The following is a 26,422-nucleotide window of genomic DNA, read 5'->3' as shown; positions in this document are numbered from 1 at the left end:
GATGGAGGCGGGATATAAATAAACTTATTATTATTATTATTATTATTATTATTATTATTATTATTATTATCAACACAACAACATTGTATGGCACAGCAAACAAGATAGATATGCTGGATTTCGTTTCACAAAACCACAAGTCGAACACTTCCCAAGTGTCTAGGACTGTGTGATGTATTTTCGGATGATGCGTGCCGATCCCAATAGGGTGGCCTTTTGCAGTTATTATTATTATTATTATTATTATTATTATTATTATTATTATTATCAAGGGTCATTCCATGGAGAGGAGAAACACTAGTGCCAACTCAAGGCTTCTGCCTGCTGTCACCATTTCCTTACGCAGACATTCAAAGAGGTCAGAAGGGGCACCATGGTGGAGAAAATAGAGGGGGTTGGTTCTTCTTTCAGGATCTCCTGGGATAGACAAAGTTCTACTCAGACATGGGATATATGAATTAAGGTACAGTATGTACATTGACCTTGGTTTTGGGGGTTGAAATATTATCTAAACTTTCAAGACCTAGACATGAGTATATAGGGCATGGAAGTCCCATGAACTCAAAGACCCTTATTTTCATGTAAACTATGTGATGAAACGGTGGGCAGCCCAAGCAAAAACTGTGCGACCAGACTGCAATGAGGAAGTTTACTTGAGGAGCATGCAACTTTTCAGAGCTCCCTTTCTGGTGAATAATAATATCAATGACCTTGTCATTTTCATACCCCACCAAGTCTGATTAAGAAGGGTTTGGGCAAGAAAGTCCCCAACCACAACTTCCTATTACCATCCTCCTATGGCTCAGTTCCAGATGTGTGGCACTCCCATTATCCCTTGTCTTGGAACGAGACACATGTGGGAAGCACATACTAATCGTAACTGTGATTGTTATACCAAAATAGATACCTATGTTTATGTTTAAAATATTGACAACATGGAAAGGCCTTGAATTGAAGCAGGACTAAGCAAGCAATTAAGATTAAGAGAAACAGTAACATATCCACAGCATACCATAGACAACTACAAGACGATTCTGAGAATCACAGTAAGAAGAGAATTACCATACACCAAAAGACTGTTCTAGCATAAATATCCACAACCTGAAGAAGGACTTTCCGAAATGAGGCATTGTACCTGGGATTACTTGTTGTTGTATAGTTTTGTTTGTAAACACACAATAATTGTGGACTGTTTTCCGTTTGGGATTGATGCTTGTTTTGCTTTATATGTTACATAATAAGGTTGTATAATTGTGCTTGTATATACACCATATTTGTAGACTGTTTTTGGTTTGAGACTGATGTGTGTTTTGCTTTATATGTTACATAATAAGATAGTACCTAGTTGGGACTGTAAAGAAAATACTCAACAATACTAGCATACTATAATACACACGTTTAAACTTGGATGAGAATATATACATTTAAGTTTTTTCTATATATACCATTCTTATAGCATTTTGATATAGATATCTGTGCCTTATTGAAGGAAATTAATTCCCCAAAGTGCACCTTGATTTTGCCATTTTATATAAGTGACATCCAGTTACCATGCTATATAGTGGGATTTGAACATTCACAGATTTTGGTATCCACAGGGTCCTTGAACCAAACCCCAGCCTGCTGTACTTAAAAGTCTGTGCTAAAATGCTTTATCGCTATAGTTCAGATGAGCACAACAGCAATGATTCCCAAGGTATTTGATATGGAGTATTAACAGTGATGTGTTTCCTCCACTGTTTTAGGGACTGGCACTATATTTGTACCTATTCGGCACAACTGTTTCTTTCCTGGAAACTTTCTTTTCAGGAAATCACCACTTTGCACTACTAGCAAAGAAGTCTAAAGCCCCTTTCTACACTGCCATATTGTCCAGATTATCAAATAAAATAATCCACATTATCTGCTTTGGATTATATGACTCCACACTGCCATATAATCCAGTTCAAATCAGATAATATGGATTTTATATGGCAGTGTACAAAAGGTCCAAGTCCCTCGCCAAACTACAAATCCTAGGATGCCCTAGGAAGCAATCATGGGAGCAAAAGCAGCATCAAACACTTTTTTTCGTGTCAGGAGTCACTTCTGGAATGAGATAATTGGCTGTCTGCAAGGACGTTGCCCAGGGGACGCCCGGATGTTTTGATGTTTTTACCATCCTTGTGGGAGGCTTCTCTCATGTCCCCACATGGAGCGGGAGCTGATAGAGGGAGCTCATCCATGCTTGAGTGACTCCCAGGTATTTGGGTGTGTTGCAATGCTCCAGTGGGATTCCTTCCCAGGTCATCCTCAGAGCTCAAGATGCATGTCTGTTCTTAAAGTGAAAAGCACACAGCTGTGTTTTAGATGGATTAGGAATCAGATGGTTTTCCTTGTAATAGGCAGCAAGAGTATCAAACTGCAATAATTGTACAGTGTAGGTGCACTCCATGATGGAAAAAAAAACCCTAATGTTTTGGTTTCTGGTCTTTTCCCAAACCTTCTCGCTCTCTCAACACTTTTCTCTGTTCCTTCTGACTTCAACTGCTTTCCTTTCCTTTCTTTTTTTTTCAGCCTTCTCTTCCTCTTTGATAGACTGCCTCTCCCTTCCTCACTCTTTGGGCGGGTTGGTCTCCATCAACGAGCAGAAAGAGAAAGAGGCCGAGGAAACAGAAAGGAGAAAGCAACTCCAAAAGTAAGCCCCACTGAGTACACAGCTTCCATAAGAACAAACACAATTCCCATATTTGGGCAGAGGTTTAGATCATTGCTAAGAACCTGTTATCATTGCCATGATTAAGAACTTTTATGTGTAATTTTTTAAAACCCGTTTTTTGCATGGCTTATCAAAATGATGATAGTATTGTAATAATAATAACACTATATAATATGATTTTTGTTCCTGGGTTATCAATTGGTTATATCATAAAAACATGGGAAAAGTTTATTAAACTGCCAAAACTTGTTTTTTGTGGGACATCCTGCAGCAAGCACACTTTGCTATAGTTCTTCAATGAGTATCTCATAGAGTTCCAATCACTCCAGCAAAGGATTCCCCCAGGCAGGAAACAGTCAGGCTTTTAAGCTAGAAGGCCAGCTAATCAAGCTGGCCAATTACAACATTCACACTTGCCTCAAACAGACAAGAGTTCTTTCTCCCATCCTAGACATTCCACAGATATATAAACCCCACTTGCCTAGTTTCCAACAGACCTCACAGCAACCCAGTGCAGTTTGATATTACTTTAACTTCAATGGATCAATACCATGGAATTCTGGGAGTTGCAGTTGATTGTAGCACCAGCACTCTTTGGCAGAGAAGGATAAAGATCTTGTTAAACTTTAATTCCCAGGATTCCACTGAGGCAGGGCAGTTAAAGAGATGTCAAAATGCATTAATTCTACAATGTAAAATCTAGTTCTAATATTTTAAAAGAATGCGGTAGAGCCCCCATCCGCAGTTTGAAACTTGTTCTTAGAATATGGGTGTGATTTTTTTTAATGTAGCTGCTGCCACTACACTATGTAACAAAATTTGAAAAATGTTCAGTTCCTGGTTTGAAAGTATTATTTCCTGTTTAACTGTGTGGAATTTACTTTGAAAGTAAGTTGTTATACTCCAGAAACTTCATTTTTGTGCCTGCCACAAACTATGTTGAATTGTGTTGTCGAAGACTTTCACGGGCCAGAATCACTGGGTTGCTGAGAGTTTTCCGGGCTGTATGGCCATGTTCCAGAAGCATTCTCTCCTGATGCTTCACCCACATCTATGTCAGGCATCCTTCAGAGGTTTGAGGTCTGTTGGAAACTAGAAAAGTGAGATTTATATATTTGTGCAATGTCCAGGGTGGGAGAAAGAACTCTTGTCTGCTTGAGGCAATTGTGAATTGTGAAAGTTTGCCCATGCCTGAGCTAGCTTCTTAGAGTGGGAAATCCATAGCCTGGAAGCAATCACAGAAAAAGCCCTATCTGTCCCTATTGACTTGTGGTGTCCAGAACTAGACACAGTATTCTAGGTAAGGTCTGACCAAAGTGGAATAGAGTGGGAATACAACTTTCCTTTGTCTTGATACTGTACTCCTATTGATGCAGCCTACAATCACATTGGCTTTTTAAGCTGCTGCGTCACATTATTGCCTCTGGCTCATGTTCAGCTTGTGGCTAACTATTTATGGTGTCAGAAGCAAATTGAGAATACTGCTATAATGTATAAAAAACTACAAAGTTAAAGACTTGGCATTCCTTTGAGCAGAAGCTGGCCACTTGGAGTGCCTCTGGTATCTCTGTAAGGAGGTCTTCCATTGTGCATGTGGCAGGGCTCAGACTGCATTGTAGTAAGTGGCCTATGGTTTGTTCTTCTCCACACTCACATGTCATGGACCCCACTTTGTAGCCCCATTTCTGAAGATTGGCTCTGCATCTCATAGTGCCGTATTGCAGTCTGTTTAACGCCTTCCAAGTCGCCCAGTCTTCTGTGTGTGCCTAGGGGAGAGTTTCTCATCCGATTTCAGCCACTGATTGAGGTTCCAGGTTTTAGCCTGCCACCTTTGGACTCTCGCATGCTGAGGTGTTCCTGTAAGTATCTCTGTAGATCTTAGGTTGCTGTTTCTTGGTAAGACACTTAGATCCCTTTCCCATGGACTGTTTTCAAGCCAGGTCTCACCTATCCTATATTTGTGCATTTCATTTGTATTGCCAAAGTGTAGTACCCTACATTTCTCCCTCTTGAAATAAATAAATAAATAATAAACTTCATACCGGAGAGCCCCCAGTGGCACAGTGGGTTAACTTGCTGACCGAAAGGTCATCGGTTCAAATCCGGGGAGCAGGGTGAGCTCCCACTGTTAGCCCCAGCTTCTGCCAACCTAGCAGTTCGAAAACATGCAAATGTGAGTAGATCAATAGGTACTGTTCCAGCAGGAAGGTAATGGTGCTCCATGCAGTCATGCCAGCCACATGACCTTGGAGGTGTCTACGGACAACACCAGCTCTTTGAAATGGAGAATCAGACACGACTAGGCTTAACGTCAGGGGAAACCTTTACCTTTACCCTTTATTTATACCTTGCCACCATCTCCCAGAGGGACTCAGGGTAACTTACAAAGAACTCAAGGTGCAGCATGCAAAATACAAAAAGTGCAAAAACAATAACAAAACAATAAGCAACCAACATAAAACATCACAACTACACAATGCCCCCTGATTAAAAATGCTTTTTGTTAGCTTTGGCCCAGCTCTCTAATCTGTTAAGGTCCTTTTGGATTCGGATCTTGTCCTTTGGGGTATTAGCTCTTCCTCCCAATTTGGTGTCATCTCCAAATTTGGTAAAGCAAGCCTCCCATTTTGTCATCAGAGTTCTCGGTAAAGATGATGAATAGCACTGGGTCCAAGATATAACAGTTATACATTATATGGGGTAATAATAATAAAAGAACAGTGGCAAGAACGTGTCATTCAATTCAGGGGAAGTCCCAGCTTTTGCAAAAGTACAACAAATATTTAAAAACACCATTGGTGCGGGGGGGGGGGGGGGGGACAAGTGTGTCTAATGTGTATGAAAAGGCAACTAACTGTTGTGGGATGATGGAAAAACACCCAGTGCGAGGGCAGAATTGAGAACTAGAAAAGGGAATCTGTGTCTGTCTGGAACTCTTGTATGCTGCAGTGTCTGTACTGCTGACTGGCGAGGAAAGTCCATGATTGTTATTATTTTTTTAAGGCTGCGAAATGGGCGGTGACAAAACAATTGAGTTGGTTGTCTGAATTTTTTTTCTCCCTTCTTTTTTCCTTTGTTTAAAATGTGAGCTCACGCCACAACTGACTGTCACTTCCTGGCTCTGGTTTCATACATGTGTGGCAAGAAAAGTCAATGCCAGTGTTTGCTGGGAGGCTCATGTCACTCCACAAACTCCATCAAGAGAAGAAGAGGCACCTCCAAAGAGCTTAACACTTGGGGATTGCTTCTTGAAAAGGTAAGCCATCTATTTGTTTTAATGCAAGTGGAGGGGTTTTTAGATTGATTATTCATGTTCACTCAGACTAGATCTACACTGCCATATAATCCAGTTTCTGACATATAATCCAGTTCAAAACAGATAATCTAGATTATATGGCAGTGTAGATGAGGCCTCAGGCCCCTTCTACACTGCCATATAATCCAGATTATCCAATCAGAAAAATCTACATTATCTGCTTTGAACTGGATTATATGAGTCTACGCTGCCATGTAATCCAGTTCAAAGAAGGTAAACTGGATTGTATATGGCAGTGTAGAAAGGGTCACGGTGTTTTCTTTGCATTACCTATGTGGAGGGAACTCGAGTTTGGGGAGTTCACTTTTGGACTACAAGTCCCAAAATTTCTCAGCCAGCACAACCAGTGAATATGCTTAACTGGGGATTTAGGAAATTGCTGTCATCAAAAGTAACTTCTACAAGCTCCATCAAGGAAAACAAAAGGCGTGCCCACAATGTATAATCTATCTAGTTTTCGTGCTGCTAAGATCATAGTGTAGTATTTTAAAGTTTGACTTTTTAATCTGTTCATTTGATAGACCCAATAAAAATAAAGTTGGATCAAGTTCTAGTTTGGTTTTTGAAAATTTCTTGTAGCATGTTCTGCGTCATCTTCTGGCCATTTTTTGCTTTGTGGCACGTCCACCACATATGATAAAACGTTGCTTGGTAGAAACTTTCTTGTAATGACACTTGTGGTATATATATATAGGTCAAGGTTTCCCCCTGACATTAAGTCTAGTCATGTCTGACTCTGGGGGTTGGTGCTCATCTCCATTTCTAGGCCAAAGAGCCGGCGTTGTCCGTAGACACCTCCAAGGTCATGACTGCCTGGAGCGTTGTTACATTCCCACCGGAACAGTACCTATTGATCTACTCACATTTGTGTGTTTTTGAACTGCTAGGTTGGCAGGAGCTGGGGCTAACAGCAAGAGCTCACCCTGCTCCCTGGTTTTGAACCGCCGACCTTTTGGTCAGCAAGTTCAGCAGCTCAGCGGTTTAATCTGCTGTGACACCAGGGGCTCCTTTCTTTATATATATTTCCCTTAGAGAATTTAAAAAATAAATTCTAGAAGCCAGTACTGCCCCTAATGTTGAGCTCTTTCTCACAACTGTCTCTGGTATTGGTTTTGCATTGTTACATAATGCTTTAGCTTTGCTGGTGGAGCAGATGGTTTGTTTGTTTTAATTATAGCGTTCTCTACTCATTGTTTCTGTTTTAATGGGCTTTGAAATATTATTATTATTATTATTATTATTCTTAATACATTTTATTATATTCATTTACATCCTGCTTTTCAGGCAATAATGTCATTCAAGATGGACCGTACTATTCCTTGATTAACAATAATACAAAGTGTACATTATTTTAAAAACAGTTTCAGAACAAAACTTTGCAGCAGGACAGTGGCAAATATGGGTAATTAACATTAGGACTCCCCCGGTGGTGCAATGGGTTATACCCTTGTGTTGGCAGGACTGCTGACTGACAGGTCGGCGGTTCGAATCTGGGGAGAACGGGTGAGCTCCCTCTGTCAGCTCTATCTCCCCATTTGGGGACATGAGAGAAGCCTCCCATAAGGATGGTAAAACATCCAAGTGTTCCCTGGGTAACGTCCTTGCAGACAGCCAATTCTCTCACACCAGAAGCAACTTGAAATTTCTCAAGTCGCTCCTGACACGGGAAAAAAACAGGACTTTTCAGACTTAACACTCTTATAGGATATAATCTCTTTAGCTAGCAATATGTTGGGCTCAGAGTTAGGAAAAGTTCCTTTTTGAAGCTATGCTTCCCAGAACCCTCCAGCCAAGCACTGGCCATGCTGGCTAGGGGATTCTGAAAGTGACAATCCAAAATACTTTTTCCAGAATCAGGTATTTTTACTTGCTTCAGACATAGGCAGATTTCTACCTTTTGGAATTTATTTTGTCAGGTGTAAAACAACCATCTGGTGGGGAAGTGAGTAAGGAAGCTGCTAACATACACCTAGAAATAAGGAACAACGTTTCTCTCGGCACATGTTTCACACCACAAATTGTTCTTTCATCAGAACTGAGCTTGCGGTACTTTCACATTAAAATCCACTCCTTCTTTCTTCCAAACTTTCTTGCTTTTAGTACCTTATGTGAAAGTGCATCTACACTGTAGAACTAATGCAGATTGGCACCACTTTAATGGCCATGGTTCACTGCTATGGAATCATCAGAGTTGTTGCTTATCAGGTCTTTAGCATCCTCTGCCAAAGTGTGCTGGGGCCTCACAAAACAAGGCTTTAACTGCTATGCTTGCATCCTATAAGACTGAGGGATTTGTAATTTGATGTAGCCCTCGAGTTCTTTGGAAGAGAATTCTCATTATTTTTGTTGTTGATGATTGCTGTCAAATTGACCATGGCTTATGGCGATGCTGTGAATGAGAGATGTCTGAGGCTCTAGCCACTTCAATATTATACCACACTGCAATATTATAATAGTCCGACACCACTTTAACTGCCATGGCCCAATCCTATAAAATTCTGGGGTGTGTAGTTTTATGAGAGATCTTTTGTGCCACAGTAAACTATAAATCCCAGAATTGTTTGGCATTGAGCCATGGCTCTTGAAGTGATGTCAAACTGATCTAATTTTGCAATGTAGCTACTCATCCTGTTATTAACAGCCCTCCCTAGGTCCTGTAAACCCGGCCGTGGCTTCCTTAACTAAGTCAAAACACACTTAATGTGCTCAGGAGCGTGATTGACTGAATTTTGCAAAGCCAATGGTTGGTTTATCACAAATATATTCTTCAAGCAACTAAAATATACATGGAAAAAGCAGGAAAGTGAAGAAAACTGATAGGAAGAATAGAATCATAGGGTTGATAGAGACTGTATGGGCTATCTAGTCCAAGGCCCTCCATGCAAGAAAAGAACAATCAAAGCACCCTGACAGATGGCCATCCAGCCTCTGTTTAAAAACCTCCAAGGAAGGAGCTTCCACCACACTCTGAGGCAAAGAGTTCCACTGTTGAACAGCTCTTCTTATAGTCAGGAAGTTCTTCTTAATGTTCAGGTGGAATCTCCTTTCCTGCAATTTGAACCCATTGCTCTGAGTCCTAGTTTCCAGGGCAGCAGAAAGCAAGCCTGCTCTCTCTTCCTTATGACATCCTTTCAAGCCCCCAGTGGTGCAATGGGTTAAAACTTTCTGCCAGTAGGACTGCTGACTGACAGCTCAACTGTTGGAATCCATGGAGAGTGGGTGAGCTCCTTCTGTCAGCTCCAGCTCCCCATGCAGGGACATGAGAGAAGCCTCCCACAAGGATGGTAAAACATCTGGGCGTCCCCTGGGCAACGTCCTTGCAGACAGCCAATTATCGCACACCAGAAGCAACTTGCAGTTTCTCAAGTCACTCCTGACACAAAAAAGGTATTTGAATATAGGGATGTCTCCTCTCAACCTTCTCTGCTGCAGGCTAAACATACCCAGCTCTTTAAGATGCTCCTCAGAGAGATTCATGGTCTCCAGACCTTTGATCATTTTAGTCTCCTTCCTCTGGACACTTTCCAGCTTGTCAATATCCCTCTAAAATTGTGGTGCCCGGAATTGGACACAGTATTCCAGTGAGGTCTGGCCAAAGCAGAATAGAGAGGCACCAGAACTTCCCTTAATCTAGACACTAGACTCCTTCTGATGCAATCAGATATGGTTCTACAGGTAACATAGTGGACAACATGTTTAGGGCAGGCGTGGGCAAAATGGGGTTGCATGTGGCTACTTTAGAGTCTTTTAACTCCTTCAGACTCCCTGGCCTTGGACTTGTCTGCCCCCTCTTCAAAAAACTGAAAACACGTTGCCTTTTCTGGAAGTCTCTGTCTTTGAAAAAGTTTGCAGGGCCCCCTATTTTTTAAAAAATGCCTGTTTTTCAAAACCAAAAATAGGTCACATATATACCTCCGTCATTGGCGTTCTGCCCATTTCTCTACTCTGAAAGCTTACTCCCTGCTGTTTCCTTTCTCAGCCATTACTGCCTTGTGGCTCGCTTTGTTTTTCCGAATTGGGCGTCACCTCCATGGTCTTTCCTTTGGAGAAGTCTGGGCTTCTCAAGCAATGCGTAATTGGTTCAGGAAGCTTCTTTATATTGGTCCTTCCATGCAGGAAGGTTGGCATGACAAGTCTGGGTGAATGGGGTCATTCCAGGACGTGACGATACTAAACGCCCAACATAGATACTGCAATAAACCAAAGTAGCATCTAAGGAAATGGAGAAAACTTTGGAGAAGAGAAAGGCCTCCGAAGGCTATAGAAATGGCCCTAGGTGCCAAATGTGGCACGGGGACACGTTTTACCCACTTTCCTTATAGTACTAACAAGCTTGACTATTTCTGAATTGTACGTAATACTTTCCCCTGATGTTTCCGTGTCCTCTTTCACAGGGTGAGTATGTTGTCCTCAGATCCTCATTTTTGAAATATGAAATCAAACTAGGAACTGGTTACTTTCACAAGAGAAGGGAACCTTAAGTAAGTTATTGCAAAACCAGCCTGCATGTGCCAGAGGACATTGCCTTCATGATCAGAAATTAGTACTTTCTAGAGATAGGGACTTTAATTAGGATCACAGCCAGCTGGCCAAGGATTAAATTTCCTCTTTCCATCTGCTGTGTATTGATCCTTGCACCAAATTTTCGCAGCTGCTATGTATCGGTAAGAAAAGATGCTTAGAGCATTTGTTACCATATATTTTAACACAAAGTTTGGCAAAATTACTGTTTTTGAACCACAGCTCTTTGAATCTCCTGAGCTAGGGACTCGATGGCGTTAAAGTTCCACAAACTAAGGTTTAATATCACATATAATTTGGCTTCTAATTTGAAATCCGAGAGAATATGGAGCAGGAACACCCCTTTCATTAGGTGGGATGAAGCAACCACCCCAGCAACAGATGTTGGGTGACAGGAAATGTTGGCAGGTGTTAGAAGACAGAGTTGTTTTCACTTCATGTTCTGTCCTTTGTGCTTCCCGTTCTGGCCAGCTGTCCCATCCCATTGTCAGCGTTGAAGTAAAACTTTAAAAGTCCATCTGTCTAGCTTCTGTTCATTGGATGCGGGACAACATCTCATTTGCTTCAGACTGGCCATCACTTGATGGCAGAGGTTCTGATGTATTTAAAGAACAAGAGTTTGGAAATGTTACTTTTGGACTACAGCTCTCAAAAGACCTTAGCTGTCAGGTCTATTGGCTATGTTGAGTGATTTTGGGAGCACCATTCCAAAAAAATAAACTTCTCCAAGATATGGTACAACTACCACAAGGAATGTCCCAGGCTGCCATTATTTGACACATATGAGTACAAAACCTTGTTGCATCTGCCTTGTTGAAATAAATCATTCACAGATATTTGAATATCTACTTCAGGGGTCCCCAAACTTTTAAAACTGGGGGCCAGTTCATTATCCCTCAGACCGTTGGAGGGCCGGACTATAGTTGGCCACCGAGTAATAATAATAATAATAATAGTCCCAACCCCCTTCTGCCTTTGTGCACCAAAAGCACAAGCAAAGCACCCCTGACAGATGGCCACCCAGCCGCAATGTTTAATAATAATAATAATAATAATGGTTGGAAGAGACCCCTTGGGCCATTTAGTCCAATCCCCTCCTGCCTTTGTGCTGTGGGGGCCGGATAAATGGCTTTGATGGGCCGCATGTGGCCCCCGGGCCGTAATTTGGGGACCCCTGATCTACTTCATTGACAGCTGTCATGTCAATGATAGAGTGAACCCAAAGTAGGTTTTAGTTTGAAATTTGAAAGTGTTATTCGAGGTTGTGTGTGTACCCTATCGTCACAATAAGCTTCAACCTTTGTTGATTTATCGCAGTTCATCCAAAAGTTAGCGTTGTTGTCGTTAACTGCTTTCAAGTTGACTTTGCCTTATATGAGATGGTGGGACCTCCAAGTTACTCCATCCTCAACATCCCTATTCAGGTCTTGCAGATTCAAGGCAGCCATGGCTTCTCTGGATGAATCTATCTATCTAGATTGTGGTTTTCTTTTTTTCCTACTGCCATCTACCTTACCATTATTATCTTTTCTAGTAAGTCATCTCTTCCCATGATATGGCCAAATTATGATAGCCATAGCGAAGTCATCTTGACTTCTAGAGCCTCTTCAGGCATGATTTGTTCTAGGATCTACCAATTTGTTTTTTAACAGTCCACAGTATCCGCAGCATGATATCTCAAATGACTTTCACAAAACACATAGAGAAATAGGGAATGCGATGGCATGGACAGTACTAACCATTAGTATTTAGTAATATACAGTATGTTGTCGAAGGCTTTCATGGCCAGGATCACAGGGTTGTTGTATGTATTCAAGGCTGTATGGCCATGTTCCAGAAGTATTCTCTCCTGACGTTTCGCCCACATCTACGGCAGGCATCCTCAGGGGTTGCCTGCCATAGATGTGGGCAAAACGTCAGGAGAGAATACTTCTGGAACATGGCCAGAATACATACAACAACCCAATATACAGTATGTTTACACTTCGGGACCTTATCTAGTCTAATCATAGCTACCCTTGCAAGCCCTTGTCTTCTTATGGTTTCTTGACTGAAGTTTTTACTCTGATTGAACCAAGATATGGGAAATCTTGGACTCTTTCAGTGTGTTCATTGTCTACATTAAAGTCATGCAAATCATCTATGGTCATTACTTCTTGTTTTCTCAACTTACCACTTTCTATCTTGATTTCCTTCAATAATCACTCAAAATCTTTCTATTTTCTGCTAGTAATATGATGTCATGTGCACATCTTTGATTATTGATGTTCCTTCTTCAATTTCCAACCCAGCTTCTTCTGAATCTAATCCTGCTTCATGTATTATGTGTTCAGTATACTAATTAAATAGACGGGCTGCTAAAATGTAGCCTTGCCTGATCTCCTGTGATCTATAAAGCACAGGCTGATTCCCTTCAGAAAATATTTGGTTTGCTTCTTTTCGTATGTTTGTAGTATGATTCCTCATGCCTCTTTTCTTCCTGAACAGTTATTGCTCCATATAATATGATAAAGACTTTCAAAAATAATTTTCAACAGCAGTTTGCTTGCATTTATTTATTTATTTATTTATTTATTTGCAGTATTTATATTCCACCCTTCTCACCCCGAAGAGGATTCAGGGCAGAACACAATGTATATATACATGGCAAACATTCAATGCCATATGAACATAGAGACAGAGACAGAGACACAGAGGCAATTTAACTTTCTCCAGCTTCCAGCTTACTAAGGGCATGCGCAATCCTGGCCATAGGGGGAGCAGCTGTTTCATCATTCTCTGTGACACCGAGTCCTTGATGGATACTTCCTCATTCCAAAGGCTGCTGGACGATTTTTATGGTGTCGTAAATTAGTTAAATTAGCCTCCCCGCATAAGCAGTACCTAAATTTCCTACTTGATAGATGCAACTATCTTTCGGGTTGCTTCGGTTAACAACGAGCAGGGCTATTTTTTTTAATGGTCGGGTGCTCACTCCGACATGGACTGGCTTCAAACTCATGACCTCTTGGTCATAGTGATTTATTGCAGCTGGCTACTAACCAACTGCGCCACAGCCCAGCCCCATGGGGAATTACTGAAATAATCAAGTGGTTACTGCAGTTCCTGGAGTCTCTCTTTCTTGGAGATTGGAATGTATATTGAGCATTTCCACACTGTAGGCCTTTTCTTTATTTACCATATTTGTTGACAGATTTTAGTTATAATTTTCTTTGTAACTTGAAACAGCTTCAAGTAGGAAAAGAGGTAGACTGTATTATAGAAGGAAATAATAATTTTTTTAAGCCATGCTCCTGAGTTTGAAAGACTAAAGCAAGGCTGTTGACAACAGGATGATTAGGAAGTCTTTCAATTGATTTGAGAACAGTTAATAACACTCGTTGGGGCCAGGAGAATGTGATTAGGTCATGATCACTCAATGTGTTCATTGCTAAGCATGGATTCAAACCGGGGTCTCCAGAATCATAGCCCAACACTCAAACCATTCTATTTTCCAGTTTACTTTTCACTATATAAGCCTAATTATTGGGTCAATGTTTGTGGATTTTTTAAAGCAATATAATTTTTTCCAGTGAGTCATGACATCTCATGATATGCCTTCAATTCAATATCCTCGTTTAGTCATTTTGTACAAAGAGTTCGGGCTCTTCCCGCACTCATTTGTTTGTCTTTTTTGGCAATTGATTGCATCCTTAAAACTCTCTTCTGTAAAACTCTCCTGCATTCTTTGAATGATTTAATTTCTTGTCAGCTGTCTTCACTGTCCAGCTATCACAATTATAAATACCATGGCATGGATGATTTTGAAATGTTATTTTCTCCTGATACTACTTTCGTTTTAAAGATTTTGTCTGGTTCCTTCATATTTGCCCTTTCAAGTCCTAATAGTCTTCTGATTTCTTGAGCACAGCCTCTACTTTGGCTAATGAGTGAGACACAGTTTAGAAAATCTTGTATAATTTCAATGTCTTATGAAAACCAGTGTCTGAGGCACCAGGGAGGACTACTTATGTTTCTTGGTTTGATACAACCTCAACTGATTCTTACACATAACAGGATGGTAAGCATGAATGAGAAAAGGAAATGAGAACGGGTGTAGACAAGATGCAGCAGAGATAGGAAAGGCTATGTGAGCTGAGGCCCCATTTATCAAAGGCAAGTGTCTCCAGCTAAAGGTGACAGATTGCCTAACCTACTTCTGTGTTTTTTGTGCAAGATGCAGTGGAGCAAGACGGAGGAGAACCACAACCCACTGCGGTCATCTCAGTCAAGGAAGGTTATGTTGGCAAGTTTTTAGCAACTACTGTAGAGTCTCACTTATCCAACATTCTGGATTATCCAACGCATTTTTGTAGTCAATGTTTTCAATACATTGTGATGTTTTGGTGCTAAATTCGTAAATACAGTAATTACTACATAGCATCACTGCGCATTGAACTACTTTTTCTGTCAAATTTGTTGTATTACATGATGTTTTGGTGCTTAATTTGTAAAATCATAACCTAATTTGATGTTTAATAGGCTTTTCCTTAATCCCTCCTTATTATCCAACATATTCGCTTATCCAACGTTCGGCCGGCCCGTTTCTGTTGGATAAGTAAGACTCTACTGTACCTGAAAAAGAAGTGGGCATCTTTTCATGGGGGAATCCTGGTTTCTCTTTGGTATGCTTTTAAACAGTTTTAAATTTGTCTTTAATTTGGTTGCTGTTTTAATATGGTAGTATGTTTAATTATGTTAGAATATTATAATATTCGTGGAGCCCCCAGTGGTGCAGTGGATTAAACTGCTGAGCTCCTGTACTTGCTGACCGAAAGATCAGCGGTTCAAATCCAGGGAGCGGGGTGAGCTCCTGCTGTTAGCCCCAACTTCTGCCAACCTAGCAGTATGAAAACATGCAAATGTGTCATGAATACTTCTAAAACAAAGGTTAAAATATCCTGCTCAGACTGAACAGAATATCCCACTTCTGACACCAAAAATATTATGAATAACTTTTCAATAACTTTGAAGCATAGGTTCTTTTTATTGCAACTTCAGTCAGAGAGGTATAGCAGAACTTTTACAGAACAACGAACAACATTTAGACATACAGACATACAGATTCTGTGCAACTACATTGGATTTACAAACAACCTACAGTTACATTGGCTAACAAACAAACAAAGGGGAGGTTACATTTTCACTTAGCATTCACATACAACATGCATCCATCTTCATGCACACAAATATTACCATATCCTTTCTCCCTTCTTGGAGAAGCACCTGCTTAGGCCAGACCCAGCTTCCACTGTTGCCTGCCAAGACATAGTTCCAAAATGCCAAAACTTCAAAACTCCAAAAAGACCATGACTTCAAAATGCACTCCTTCATCTTTCCCTGAGAAAAGGAGGCCCCAAAAAGTGAACAGAATCCTGCTTTCCCATAGCAGATCTGCCACTTCCAGGTACACCATCTCCACTGAGCATGGCGAGTGAACAGCGTCGCTGTCTGTCACAAGTTCTGGATTTTCATAAGGTCACTTAAATAGCAACATTTTGCTGATGTTGTCCCAAAGTTGTAAATGAATGATAGACGTCTTCCATCCTGGAATCATCTCAATTTCCTGGACCAGATGTTGATTCCTCTTGATTGGTGTTAGCAAACACAAGCAGCTCTGCCCCAAAAGTTCATCAAGTCTGCAAATGTTGACAGATGTTAACAGATGTAAACATTTCTCTTATCATTCACAGTTCTTATCACTGTTTACCACGCAGGTAAACTATTTCAGGTCTTATTAACAGATTTTAATTACAACTCCTGAGCAGGTAGTTAATGGTTTGCAGGCCTTAATATTTGAATGGTATCTTCAAATTTATTAGCTCTCATTCATTCTTCCATTCATACCACATATTATATATGCATATTTCATTTGATCTTGTTACAAATGTGAATAGATCAATAGGTACTGCTCCGGCAGGAAGGTAACAACATTCCATGCAGTCATGTCGGCTACATGACCTTGGAGGTGTCTACAGCAACGCCGGCTCTTCGGCTTAGAAATGGAGATGAGAACCAACCCGCAGAGTCGGACATGACTAGACTTAATGTCAGAGGAAAACCTTTATCTTTACTATTATAATATATTTGTTTTTGAGTTATTGTGCTGTTAGCCACCTTGGGTCCTAATACTGGGAGAAATATGGCATACTAATAGTAATAGGAGTAGTTGCAATAGGAATAGTGGACCGGGCTGTGGTGCAGCTGGTTAGTAGCCAACTGCAATAAATCACTACTAACCGAGAGGTCATGAGTTTGAAGCCAGTCCGGGTTGGAGTGAGCTCCCAATCATTAATAGTCTAGCTTGCTGTTCACCTATGCAGTCTGAAAGACAGTTACATCTGTCGAGTAGGAAATTTAGGTACCGCTTTATGCGGGGAGGCTAATTTAATTAGCTTACGGCACCATAAAAAACCTTCCAGCAGCGTGCAGAAGAATGAGGAAGTACTCCATCAAGGACTCGATGTGACAAGTGGACTGTGAAGTAGCAGCTCCCCCTGTGGCCAGAATCGGGCATACCCTCATGAAGCCGGAAGCTGGAATATTAAATTGCCTCTGTTTCTGTCTATATACAGTAGAGTCTCACTTACCCAACATAAATGGGCCGGCAGAACATTGGATAAGCGAAAATGTTGGATAATAAGGAGGGATTAAGAAAAAGCCTATTAAACATAAAATTCCACTATGATTTTACAAATTAAGCACCAAAACATCATGTTTTACAACAAATTGACAGAAAAAGCAGTTCAATACACAGGAATGTTATGTAGTAATTACTGTATTTACGAATTTAGCACCAAAACATTGCAACATTTACTACAAAAACATGGACGACTAAAAGGCAGACAGACAGAACATTGGATAAGTGAAGCTTGGATAAGTGAGACTCTACTGTATGTCGTATGTCTAATGCCATCGAAAGTTTGCCATGTACATGTACATTGTGATTTGCCCTGAGTATCCTTCAGGGTGAGAAGGGCAGAATATAAATACTGTAAATAAATAAATAAAATAAATAGGAGTAGGAATATTGAAAACGGTTGTAAAAAAAGTAACAATAATTGAACATATGAAGGTTTGAGTTTTGTGGATTTGATTATTCATGGATTCAATTTAAAATGTTCTCTCTAGGAATCTCTACATCCTCAAGTCCGACTCAATGGGCAACTTCCTCCATTTGTGCTGGAAGACCTAGATATTCCTATAGAGAACACTTCTTTTGGAATCTCTTGGCCCTCCAGTGTGATCCTATCCAGTAGAAGTTGACCAAAGTGCTGTGCTGGAGAACCTAAAAATTCCTAAAAATTTCCAGGAAAATAATAGCAATTACTTTATTTGCAGTTTTTCACTTTCACAACAGCCTTGTGCCTCTATCCCTAGATAATGTGAAGGGCTGAGTGTAGTAGTAATAATAACATTGCTGATATGTTATGACCATCACCACCACCACCATCATCATTAAACTATGAAACCAGTGATGATAGAGGAGGAGGAAGAGAGAGCAGGTTTAGTTCCTCACCCTGTTTCAACATATCTAATAGTGTTCTTTTTTTCATTTAGACCTATAGATAGCCCAAATGAAGGACATGTTTGTTGGATGATCCTACGCATGGTGGCAACATGTGCAATTCCACTGATATGCCATATGAAGACAGCCGGCAGCTTCTGGTTGTTGTGTACAGCGTCATTTTTGCGGTGGGACTCCCAACCAACTTCTTAACAGCCATCCTCACCATCATGCAGATCCGGAGGAAAAACATCACTGCCGTCTACCTGCTTGGCCTGTCACTGTGCGAGCTGATGTACTTGAGCACCCTCCCGCTCTGGATCATCTATGTGCAAAATGACCACAAGTGGACAATGGGGATGCAGTCATGCCATGTGACCGGCTACATCTTCTTCTGCAACATCTACATCAGCATCCTCCTCTTGTGCTGTATTTCCGCCGATCGTTACGTGGCGGTCGTACAGGCCCTGGAGAGCCGGGGAAAATGGTATCGGAGCCAAACAACTGCTACTGTGATCACAGTTGCTCTCTTCACTATGGTTGCGGTGATCTATTGCCCTGTGTTTTTTGTGGATAAGAGCACCACGTGCTTTGAATCACCCTTCAACCCTCAGTTGGCCTATTACAATGTCTCCCGCTTCTTTGTGGGCTTTATTGCCCCTTTGCTGCTCCTGAGTTTCATGAACTACAAAATCTTCCAAAGCATTAAGACCAGCTGTAGCCTCAGCCCACTGCAGAAAGCCAAAGTGAAGCGCCTGGCTATTGCTGTCATTGTCATCTTTCTTATCTGCTTTGCTCCCTACCACTGCATTCTGCTCATACGTGCCATCTTCTACTTACTGTACCCAAATGAGAACTGTGGTTTTGAGAAAAAGAGCTACACCACGTCAGTGGTGTTCCTGTGCTTTTCCACTGCCAACGCTGCAGCTGACCCGTTCATCTATGTGCTGGCCAGCGAAAATGCCAGAAAGGAAATATGCCGAACTTTCCAGTTCTGTGGGTTTCAGCTCTCCAGTGGTTCGCAGACAGAGATTACCAAGGTTCAGGATTCTCTTCCTCAGATATCTCCACGAAAGGAGACACTTACAGATGGAAATCCACAGAACAGGTAGCACATCTTTCCTCTATAGAAGCTCCAGAGTAGTAAGAAGAAGGAGATAATACTCTGACATTTTTCCTTATTGGCTTGAGGTTAAGAAAAACCCTGCCTGCTCTAGAAAAGAGTGTGAGTGATGAATAGCCCTTTCAGTACATCATGGTTGTTTACAATGGGATGATGTCATGACATTTGGATTTGCAGCTGGATCTGAACATGTTGCAGAACATGATGATATACTGGAAATGAGACACATAGAGGATTCAAACTGGTGGGCCAGACAACACAGCTCATGGGTGGTCGATAATCTGATTATCATCCTCTGGGTTAAGAAAGCAAGACTGATGTATAGCTGTTTAAGACCATTTTAAATGAAGAGAGGAATAATAAACACTATTGCCTTTCTGGGGTCATTTATTGTATCATGCTGATTCTTGTCCAAACGTTGGTGTTGTCTTAAATAAATGATCTAATATTTTACTGTTTATATTGCTTCTTCCAAGACCAAGAAGTGTGTGTTGATATCCATGCTTTAGGCTTCTCTGTACACAATGATCTTCCTCAGGGATATCTATAGTGAAATATAATCCCCGGGACCAGCCAACTCCCTGAATTCCCAAATAAATCGCTAAAGGCCAACCAGATATAAACCAGCTATCCTGAAAATATAGGCAACATGCAAAATTACTAAAGCATATTCTGTAGTCTAGTTTTGCATTTTTAGTCTTTCAGAAGTGTGCTCTTGGTGAATCAGTTGCCACTAGCTTGAATTCAGTAGCAGAATATGTTTTCCAGCATTTCTCTATTACTTTAACAATCCTTTCTAATAATTCTGAATTGTTATTTCCCTCAGGCTTATATATTAGCATATCTTCTGGCAGTTTACCTGTTATCCAGTTGTTGTGTTGTTGTGTGTTTTCCGGGCTGTGTGGCCATGTTCCAGAAGTATTCCCACATCTATGGCAGGCATCCTCAGAGGTTGTGAGGTACTGTATATAAGACTTCGACAACACATTGTTTCCAGTTCACAGGCCATACTAAACCCAGAGCATGAAAAGTCATGCTTTCAGTCTACAACTGACAGAATTGGGTTTATCTCTTCTGCTACTGGTGGCCCTCATTTCTTGGAACAGTGGACTAATTTCCTTTCAGGGAAGAATAGAAAAGCCTTGTTCATATAACATTAGCATTCCATTTAGGCCCTTTCTACACTGCTGGATAATCCAAATTATAAAAGAAGATAATCCACATTATCTGCTTTGAACTGGATTATATGAGTCTACACTGCCAGATAATCCCGTTCAAAGTAGATAATCTGGATTTTATATAGCAGTGTAGAACCAATGTAACCTTTTGCTAATTTTCTTTTCAAAGAATGCAGTGGACAACTTCAGAGACGTTCTTGTTACTGTGACAAAGTTTAGAACAACTGCATTGTTTTTAAGATCATACAAGCTACAGGATTCTCTTTATCAAGATTTTTGGACACTCAAGAAATCCACATTTTGACATTTTAAATATTTTGAATAGTCCAGCATGTGCATACGGAAGGAAGAAATCCTTCAAGTAACATTACTTTAACCCACTGAGGACAGAATAGAATCATAAAATCACAGAGTTGGAAGAGACCTCATGGGCCATCCAGTCCAAGAAGCATGAAAATCACATTCAAAGCACACCCAACAGATGGCCATCCAGCCTCTGCTTAAAAGCCTCCAAAGAAGGAGCCTCCACCACACTCTGGGGCAAAGAGTTCCACAGTTGAACAGCTCTCACAGTTAGAAAGTTCTTCCTAATGTTCAGGTGGAATCTCCTTTCCTGTAGTTTAAAGCCAAATGCTTTGAATCCAATATTTTAAGGTTTTCATACCAACATGGCACTGAAAACATGTTGTATAGGTTTATCTCTGTGAATGAGATTACTTACAGGTCCTCGTTGTGCTAAAATAGCCTTTCTCCCAAAACCTTTTCATTTCACGTCTCATCACGTGTCTAAACTGTGATAGCTTCAATTATAGCACAGCATAAATATACTGATGCTAGATATCACAAGTTGGCAAATAATTGTGTAACAAGAACCAAGGCTTAGAGTTCACCAACTTCACAGTGACTTATTAGCTCCAGTTACCAACACAATAAGCACGAGAGAGAGAATTGTTCATATATCTTTGCAGCACAATTGGTTGCATTAGGAATTGCTCCCAACCATTTGTACACTAGCATATTGCTTGAGCAGGATTCTATCGTAATTTTTTCTTCCAATTTTGCTCTATTCTGCTTTTAATCCTTACAAATCTCCTGTGTTTATCCAAGATTGGTTAGTGACACCTTGCTTTATGTCACAGGAAGGATTTGAACACAAGTTTCTCTCCTTCCTTACAGAAGCTCTGGTATAAAGTTTCTTTCCAGTATTAATTCCTGATTTTCAAGTGGCCAATAAAGAGAAATAGCACAGGTGGTGGAGAAAGCCATATCCCGAATATGATCCCCAGATGTTTTCCATTCTTTCCGTTACTCTAGTGCCGGATGTCTCCATTACTGGCAGAGGTGTTGCTGGCAGCCTTTCGGAGACAAGAGTCTTCAGTTACCTTGCTACTATTTCTGACTGAACAGTAAATTTATTTCCAGAGCAGCATGCCAAGATTGAGTTTGCCAACCCAACACCTATTTCAATTGCAATGCATAGTTCTCGCCACCAGAGAGTAGCAAAGCCTAGTAGTTTATTTCAGTGACAATCCTGTGGAAGGAAAGAAAAGCTTACAACTAGCTTATTTGTTCAATGTGTTGCCTAAGGCTTTCCTGGCCAGAATCACTGGGTTGCTGTGAGTTTTGCAGACTGTATGGCCATGTTCCAGAAGCATTCTCTCCTGACGTTTTGCCCACAGCCTCAGAGGTTTTTGAGGTTTGTTGGAAACTAGGCAAGTGAAATGTATATATCTGTGGAAGGTCCAGGGTGGGAGAAAGAACTCTTGTCTGTTGGAGGCAAGTGTGAATGTTTCATGTTATTTGAGAACACAGAAATGCTGGACCACTCTAACAACCACTATGTCAGACTACAGAGAAGCCATTGAAATCCACAAGCATGCGGACAATTTCAACAGAAAGGAGGAAACCATGAAAATGAGCAAAATCTGACTACAAGTATTAAAAATTCAAGAATCAGGGTAGTAAATAAAGAACAACACTATGAAAACAAGGAAATTCTAGACAGGAAACAATCAGGGCCAGCTAACATCTCCCAATAAAGGATTCCCCCAGGCAGTAAACAGCCAGGCTTTGAAGCTGCAAGGCTTTTCAATGCCAATCAAGGTGATGAATTGAAACATTCACACTTGCTTCCGACAGACAAGTGTTCTTTCTCCCACCCTGGACTTTCCACAGATATATAAACCTCACTTGCCTAGTTTCCAACAGACCTCACAACCTCTGAGGATGCCTGCCATAGATGTGTGTGAAATGTCAGGAGAAAATGCTTTTGGAACATGGCCATACAGCCCAGAAAACTCACAGCAACCCAGCTTATTTGTTACTAAACAGATTCAAAGTCAACTTTGATTTATGGCACCGCTATGAATGAGAAACCCTCAAGTCATCCAACTATCAACTGCCCTGCTCAGGTCTTAAGGCTCCGGTCCACGGTTTCCATATCTAAGGATGTATCTACACTACAGAATTAATGCAGTTTAATGTTACCTTAGCTGCTATGGCTTCGTGCTTTGGAATCACGGGAGTTGTAGATTTACAAGGGCTTTGTCCTTGTAAAATAGTACTGGACCCTTACCAAACTACAGCTGCCATGATTCCATAGCACTGAGCCATGGCAGTTAAAGTGGCGTAAAACTGCACTAAGTCTGCAGTGTAGATGTACCCTAAGTCTGTCAATCATCCATTTTTCCTCTTGTCCTACTGACTTTTACCTTAATAAACATTATTGACATCTCTCCTCATGCCAAATTTCAGTTTAGTCATCTTGGCTTCGAGGGAGAGTTCAGGCCTGTTTGGCTCTAGGACACATTGATTAGTTCTGACCTCAGTATCCACAGAATTCTTCTCTGGAACCTCAGTTGATGTTCTTCCTATCAGCTTTCACAGCTAGTCATAGAAAGGAGGATTTTAACTAATTCCTTCACAGATGTCCTTCCAAGTCTTAGTCTTCTCATTTATTGGCTTAGCCACATTATTAACACATTGGCCTGGCAAGCATGGCTGTATCTAATCTCATTATTACATGTAATTTAATTATTGGATGCAAAATTGATGGCTCTTTCTTGTTCTGCAAAGCAGCTTCATTTTCTCCCAGAATGGGAAGAGAATTCAGGCCACACCACCATGTATTAAATGCTCTAAATCAGGCATGGGCAAACTTGGGCCCTCCAGGTGTTTTGGACTTCAACTCCCACAATTCCTAATAGCTGGTAGGAATTCGGGGGGGCTCTTAGATTGCAGGTGAACTATACATTCCAGTACCTACCTCTCTAGTATGTTCAGTTGCTGATCAATTCCTCTGTTTGCTGTGTGCCATAGAAAAGGGTAGGAAAGGGTTAAGGGAGAGGCAGTGGGCGGGGTCATGCAAATGGCGAGAGAAAAGAACACTGTGATGTGCTCGCTGTAATCTGCAATGTCCCAGGAGAGTTCCCACAGCACTGGGAACTATAGCCTGTTTGTGGAGGCTGGAGGCTGTCTTGTGTGAGTGGACACCTGTGCCACATACACACATACAGATGTTCATTTTTATTATGTGTATAGAAGATAGATATCCAACAAGAGATTCCATTCTCAGCATTTTCTATTTCCTTTAGTCAGACTCAATGGTATTCTTTGGCCATAGGTTCTTTATTTCAATAGAATTTGCTATTACAGTGGAGTCTCACTTATCCAACATAAAGGGGCCAGCAGTACGTTGGATAAGCGAATATGTTGGATAATAAGGAGAGATTAAGGAGAAGTTCATTAAACATCAAATTAGGTTATGATTTTACAAATTAAGCACCAAAACATAGAATCATAGAATCATAGAATAGTTGAGTTGGAAGATCCAGTCCAACCCCCTGCTAAGAAGCAGGAAATCGCATTCAAAGCACCCCCATGATGTTATACAACAAATTTGACAGAAAAAATAATTAAATATGCAGTACTGCTATGTAGTAATTACTGTATTTACAAATTTAGCACCAAAATATCACAATGTATTGAAAGCACTGACTACAAAAATGTGTTGGATAATCCAGAACATTGGATAAGCGAATGTTGGATAAGTGAGACTCTACTGTATTGGGTTTCTCATTTCCATGCAAAGTCCAGGAAGTCTACTGTTTCTACTGTACTTGCACAAAATAGGGGGTTACTCTAAATTCTAATTATAATGGCAATAAACTATTTTCGGTGCCCTGGTCTATAGTTATAACTAATCAGATATTAACATTCATGCTTCAGAGCCACTTTTCAGCAACTCAAGTCTCTTCCAGAATGAGGCTTCTTCTATACTTTTCTATATCCCAGGATCTGATCCCAAATTCTTTGTTTATCCCAGATTATCTTGTAGTGTAGACTCATATAATCCAGTTCAAAGCAGATAATCTGGGATCAGATTCTGGGATATAGAACAGGATAGAAGGGGCCAGAGTCTCATCTGGCAGCCTGGCTACTCAGCTATAGATTCTTCACTCAATGCGCCCCTGGTGGTCAGAAATAGGAACTGCATTCCTTTTATACTTAAGCCTAGAAGTTAGGTGACTATGACTAATCGGAGCCAATCATTCTCTACTTCCTGCTGTATAGCTTCAAAGTTCATTGTACTCCTTATAAGAAGAGCTTATAGGTTGTGTTTTGTGTGCCTGCCAAGCCTTCTTGCTTTGCACTTTTATACAGTTTGTTGCCTGAATTTGTCCCTCCCTCTTTCTAAAATGTGCCATCTCTTTCTTCCTCTACTGGAGATTTTTCCTCTACTCCTCATTAGTACTATACCTACAAAGTATGAAAAGAACCCTGGTGTAGAGTCTCCAGTTTTTGTAAGCCATCTCCTGGCAAAGGAAAGGAGTGCAAAATTTCCAGTTTTAATGGGTTGATCTTCAGAAAAGAAGAAAGGGCTGCATGGAAAGAATCGGTTTGGCGAGGAGAGGACCAGACTGATACAATTTTGAAAACTTCATTGATTTCTTCCTGCAACTTGCAAAGAATGACTATGTGCTTACAAATTACACAAAGGCTCCATTTTTGCCCCCTTTGTGTAATATCATTTTCAGATAAAACCTGGAAACTCTCAATCAGCATGCCACTGAAAGTTGATAACAGTACAAAGTCAAAATATCCCTCCACACACTCACCAGCAGTTCTAACAGAGAGGAGTTAAAAGAAGACATGTTGGGGCACAATCTTCCCCTCCTGGATGCCAGATCTGGCAGGAAACCCAGTTAAGCAGTTTCAGAAAAACATCTACTTCTGCTTTATTGACTATTCTAAAGCCTTCGACTGTGTGGATCATAATAAACTATGGCATGTTCTTGGTGGTATGGGAATACCAAATCCAATTGTCTGTCTCCTGAGAAATCTGTATAAAGACCAAGTAGCCACAGTAAGAACAGATCACGGAACAACAGACTGGTTCAAGATTGGGAAAGGAGTACAGCAGGGCTGCATACTTTCACCCTCCCTATTCAACTTGTTGTCGACCGCGTTTTAGGGGATCGGGCCCCTTAAGGAGAGAGCCGATCCAGTCCTGAGAGAACGGACCTTGGCGGAGCCAATAGGAAAATATGAGCCGCAATACAACCTGAAGCCGAAATGAAGAAGGTCCGCCAAAGTTGAAGGAAAATCCGCCAAGGAGTCTTTATTGAGCGATTCAGCTGAAAAGGACTCTAGTAGTGATCATTCAGTCTACTAGGGTACCATATATCAAAAGTAAAGCCATATTTATACAGTGTTTCAGTCTGACAGCCCCTTGAATTTCCCGCCCTGCTCCCCCGCCCATCTGATCGCGGATAGGCTAGAGGGTTGAACGAGGCGGGCTTTCGTTTCCCGCCTTGCTCTGCTGGCCCAATAGGGAGCTGCTTTTTGTCCCCACTCGAGCCAATCAGGGAGGAGAAGGCGGGAGTTATTGAAACAATGAAGTGACTGAGCAGGAAAGATCGGATTAATTCCTGCCCGGCCGATTTCTAAAGGGATTAATGACAGCAATCAAGGGTTCCTGTCACGTATACAGATTTCAGATATGCCTTGGGGTGTCAGAGGTGGAAGTAGGGATGGGTGG

The 26,422-nt window shown here is 41.0% G+C and overlaps 1 protein-coding gene across 3 annotated transcripts; it reads left to right on the top strand.

The window, feature by feature from the left end:
• Positions 1 to 2,538: 2,538 nt before the first annotated feature.
• gpr132 (G protein-coupled receptor 132) lies at positions 2,539 to 19,664 on the top strand. 3 transcript variants are annotated; one of them, XM_008102787.3, is made up of 3 exons: positions 2,539 to 2,677; positions 5,788 to 5,954; positions 18,143 to 19,664. In XM_008102787.3, the coding sequence occupies exon 3, from the start codon at positions 18,195 to 18,197 to the stop codon at positions 19,191 to 19,193; it is 999 nt and encodes a 332-aa protein (XP_008100994.2). In that variant the 5' UTR covers positions 2,539 to 2,677; positions 5,788 to 5,954; positions 18,143 to 18,194; the 3' UTR covers positions 19,194 to 19,664. The 3 variants fall into 3 exon arrangements, with proteins under 3 accessions (XP_008100994.2, XP_016854730.2, XP_016854707.2); XM_016999241.2 differs by having other exon boundaries at positions 18,135 to 19,664; XM_016999218.2 differs by lacking the exon at positions 2,539 to 2,677 and having other exon boundaries at positions 5,552 to 5,954.
• The last annotated feature ends 6,758 nt before the right edge of the window (positions 19,665 to 26,422 follow it).

Source organism: Anolis carolinensis, chromosome 1, assembly GCF_035594765.1.
Source record: "Anolis carolinensis isolate JA03-04 chromosome 1, rAnoCar3.1.pri, whole genome shotgun sequence".
Classification (NCBI taxonomy): domain Eukaryota; kingdom Metazoa; phylum Chordata; class Lepidosauria; order Squamata; family Dactyloidae; genus Anolis; species Anolis carolinensis.
Note: the sequence above shows the minus strand (reverse complement) of the source record. Positions and strands in the feature narration are given on the sequence as shown.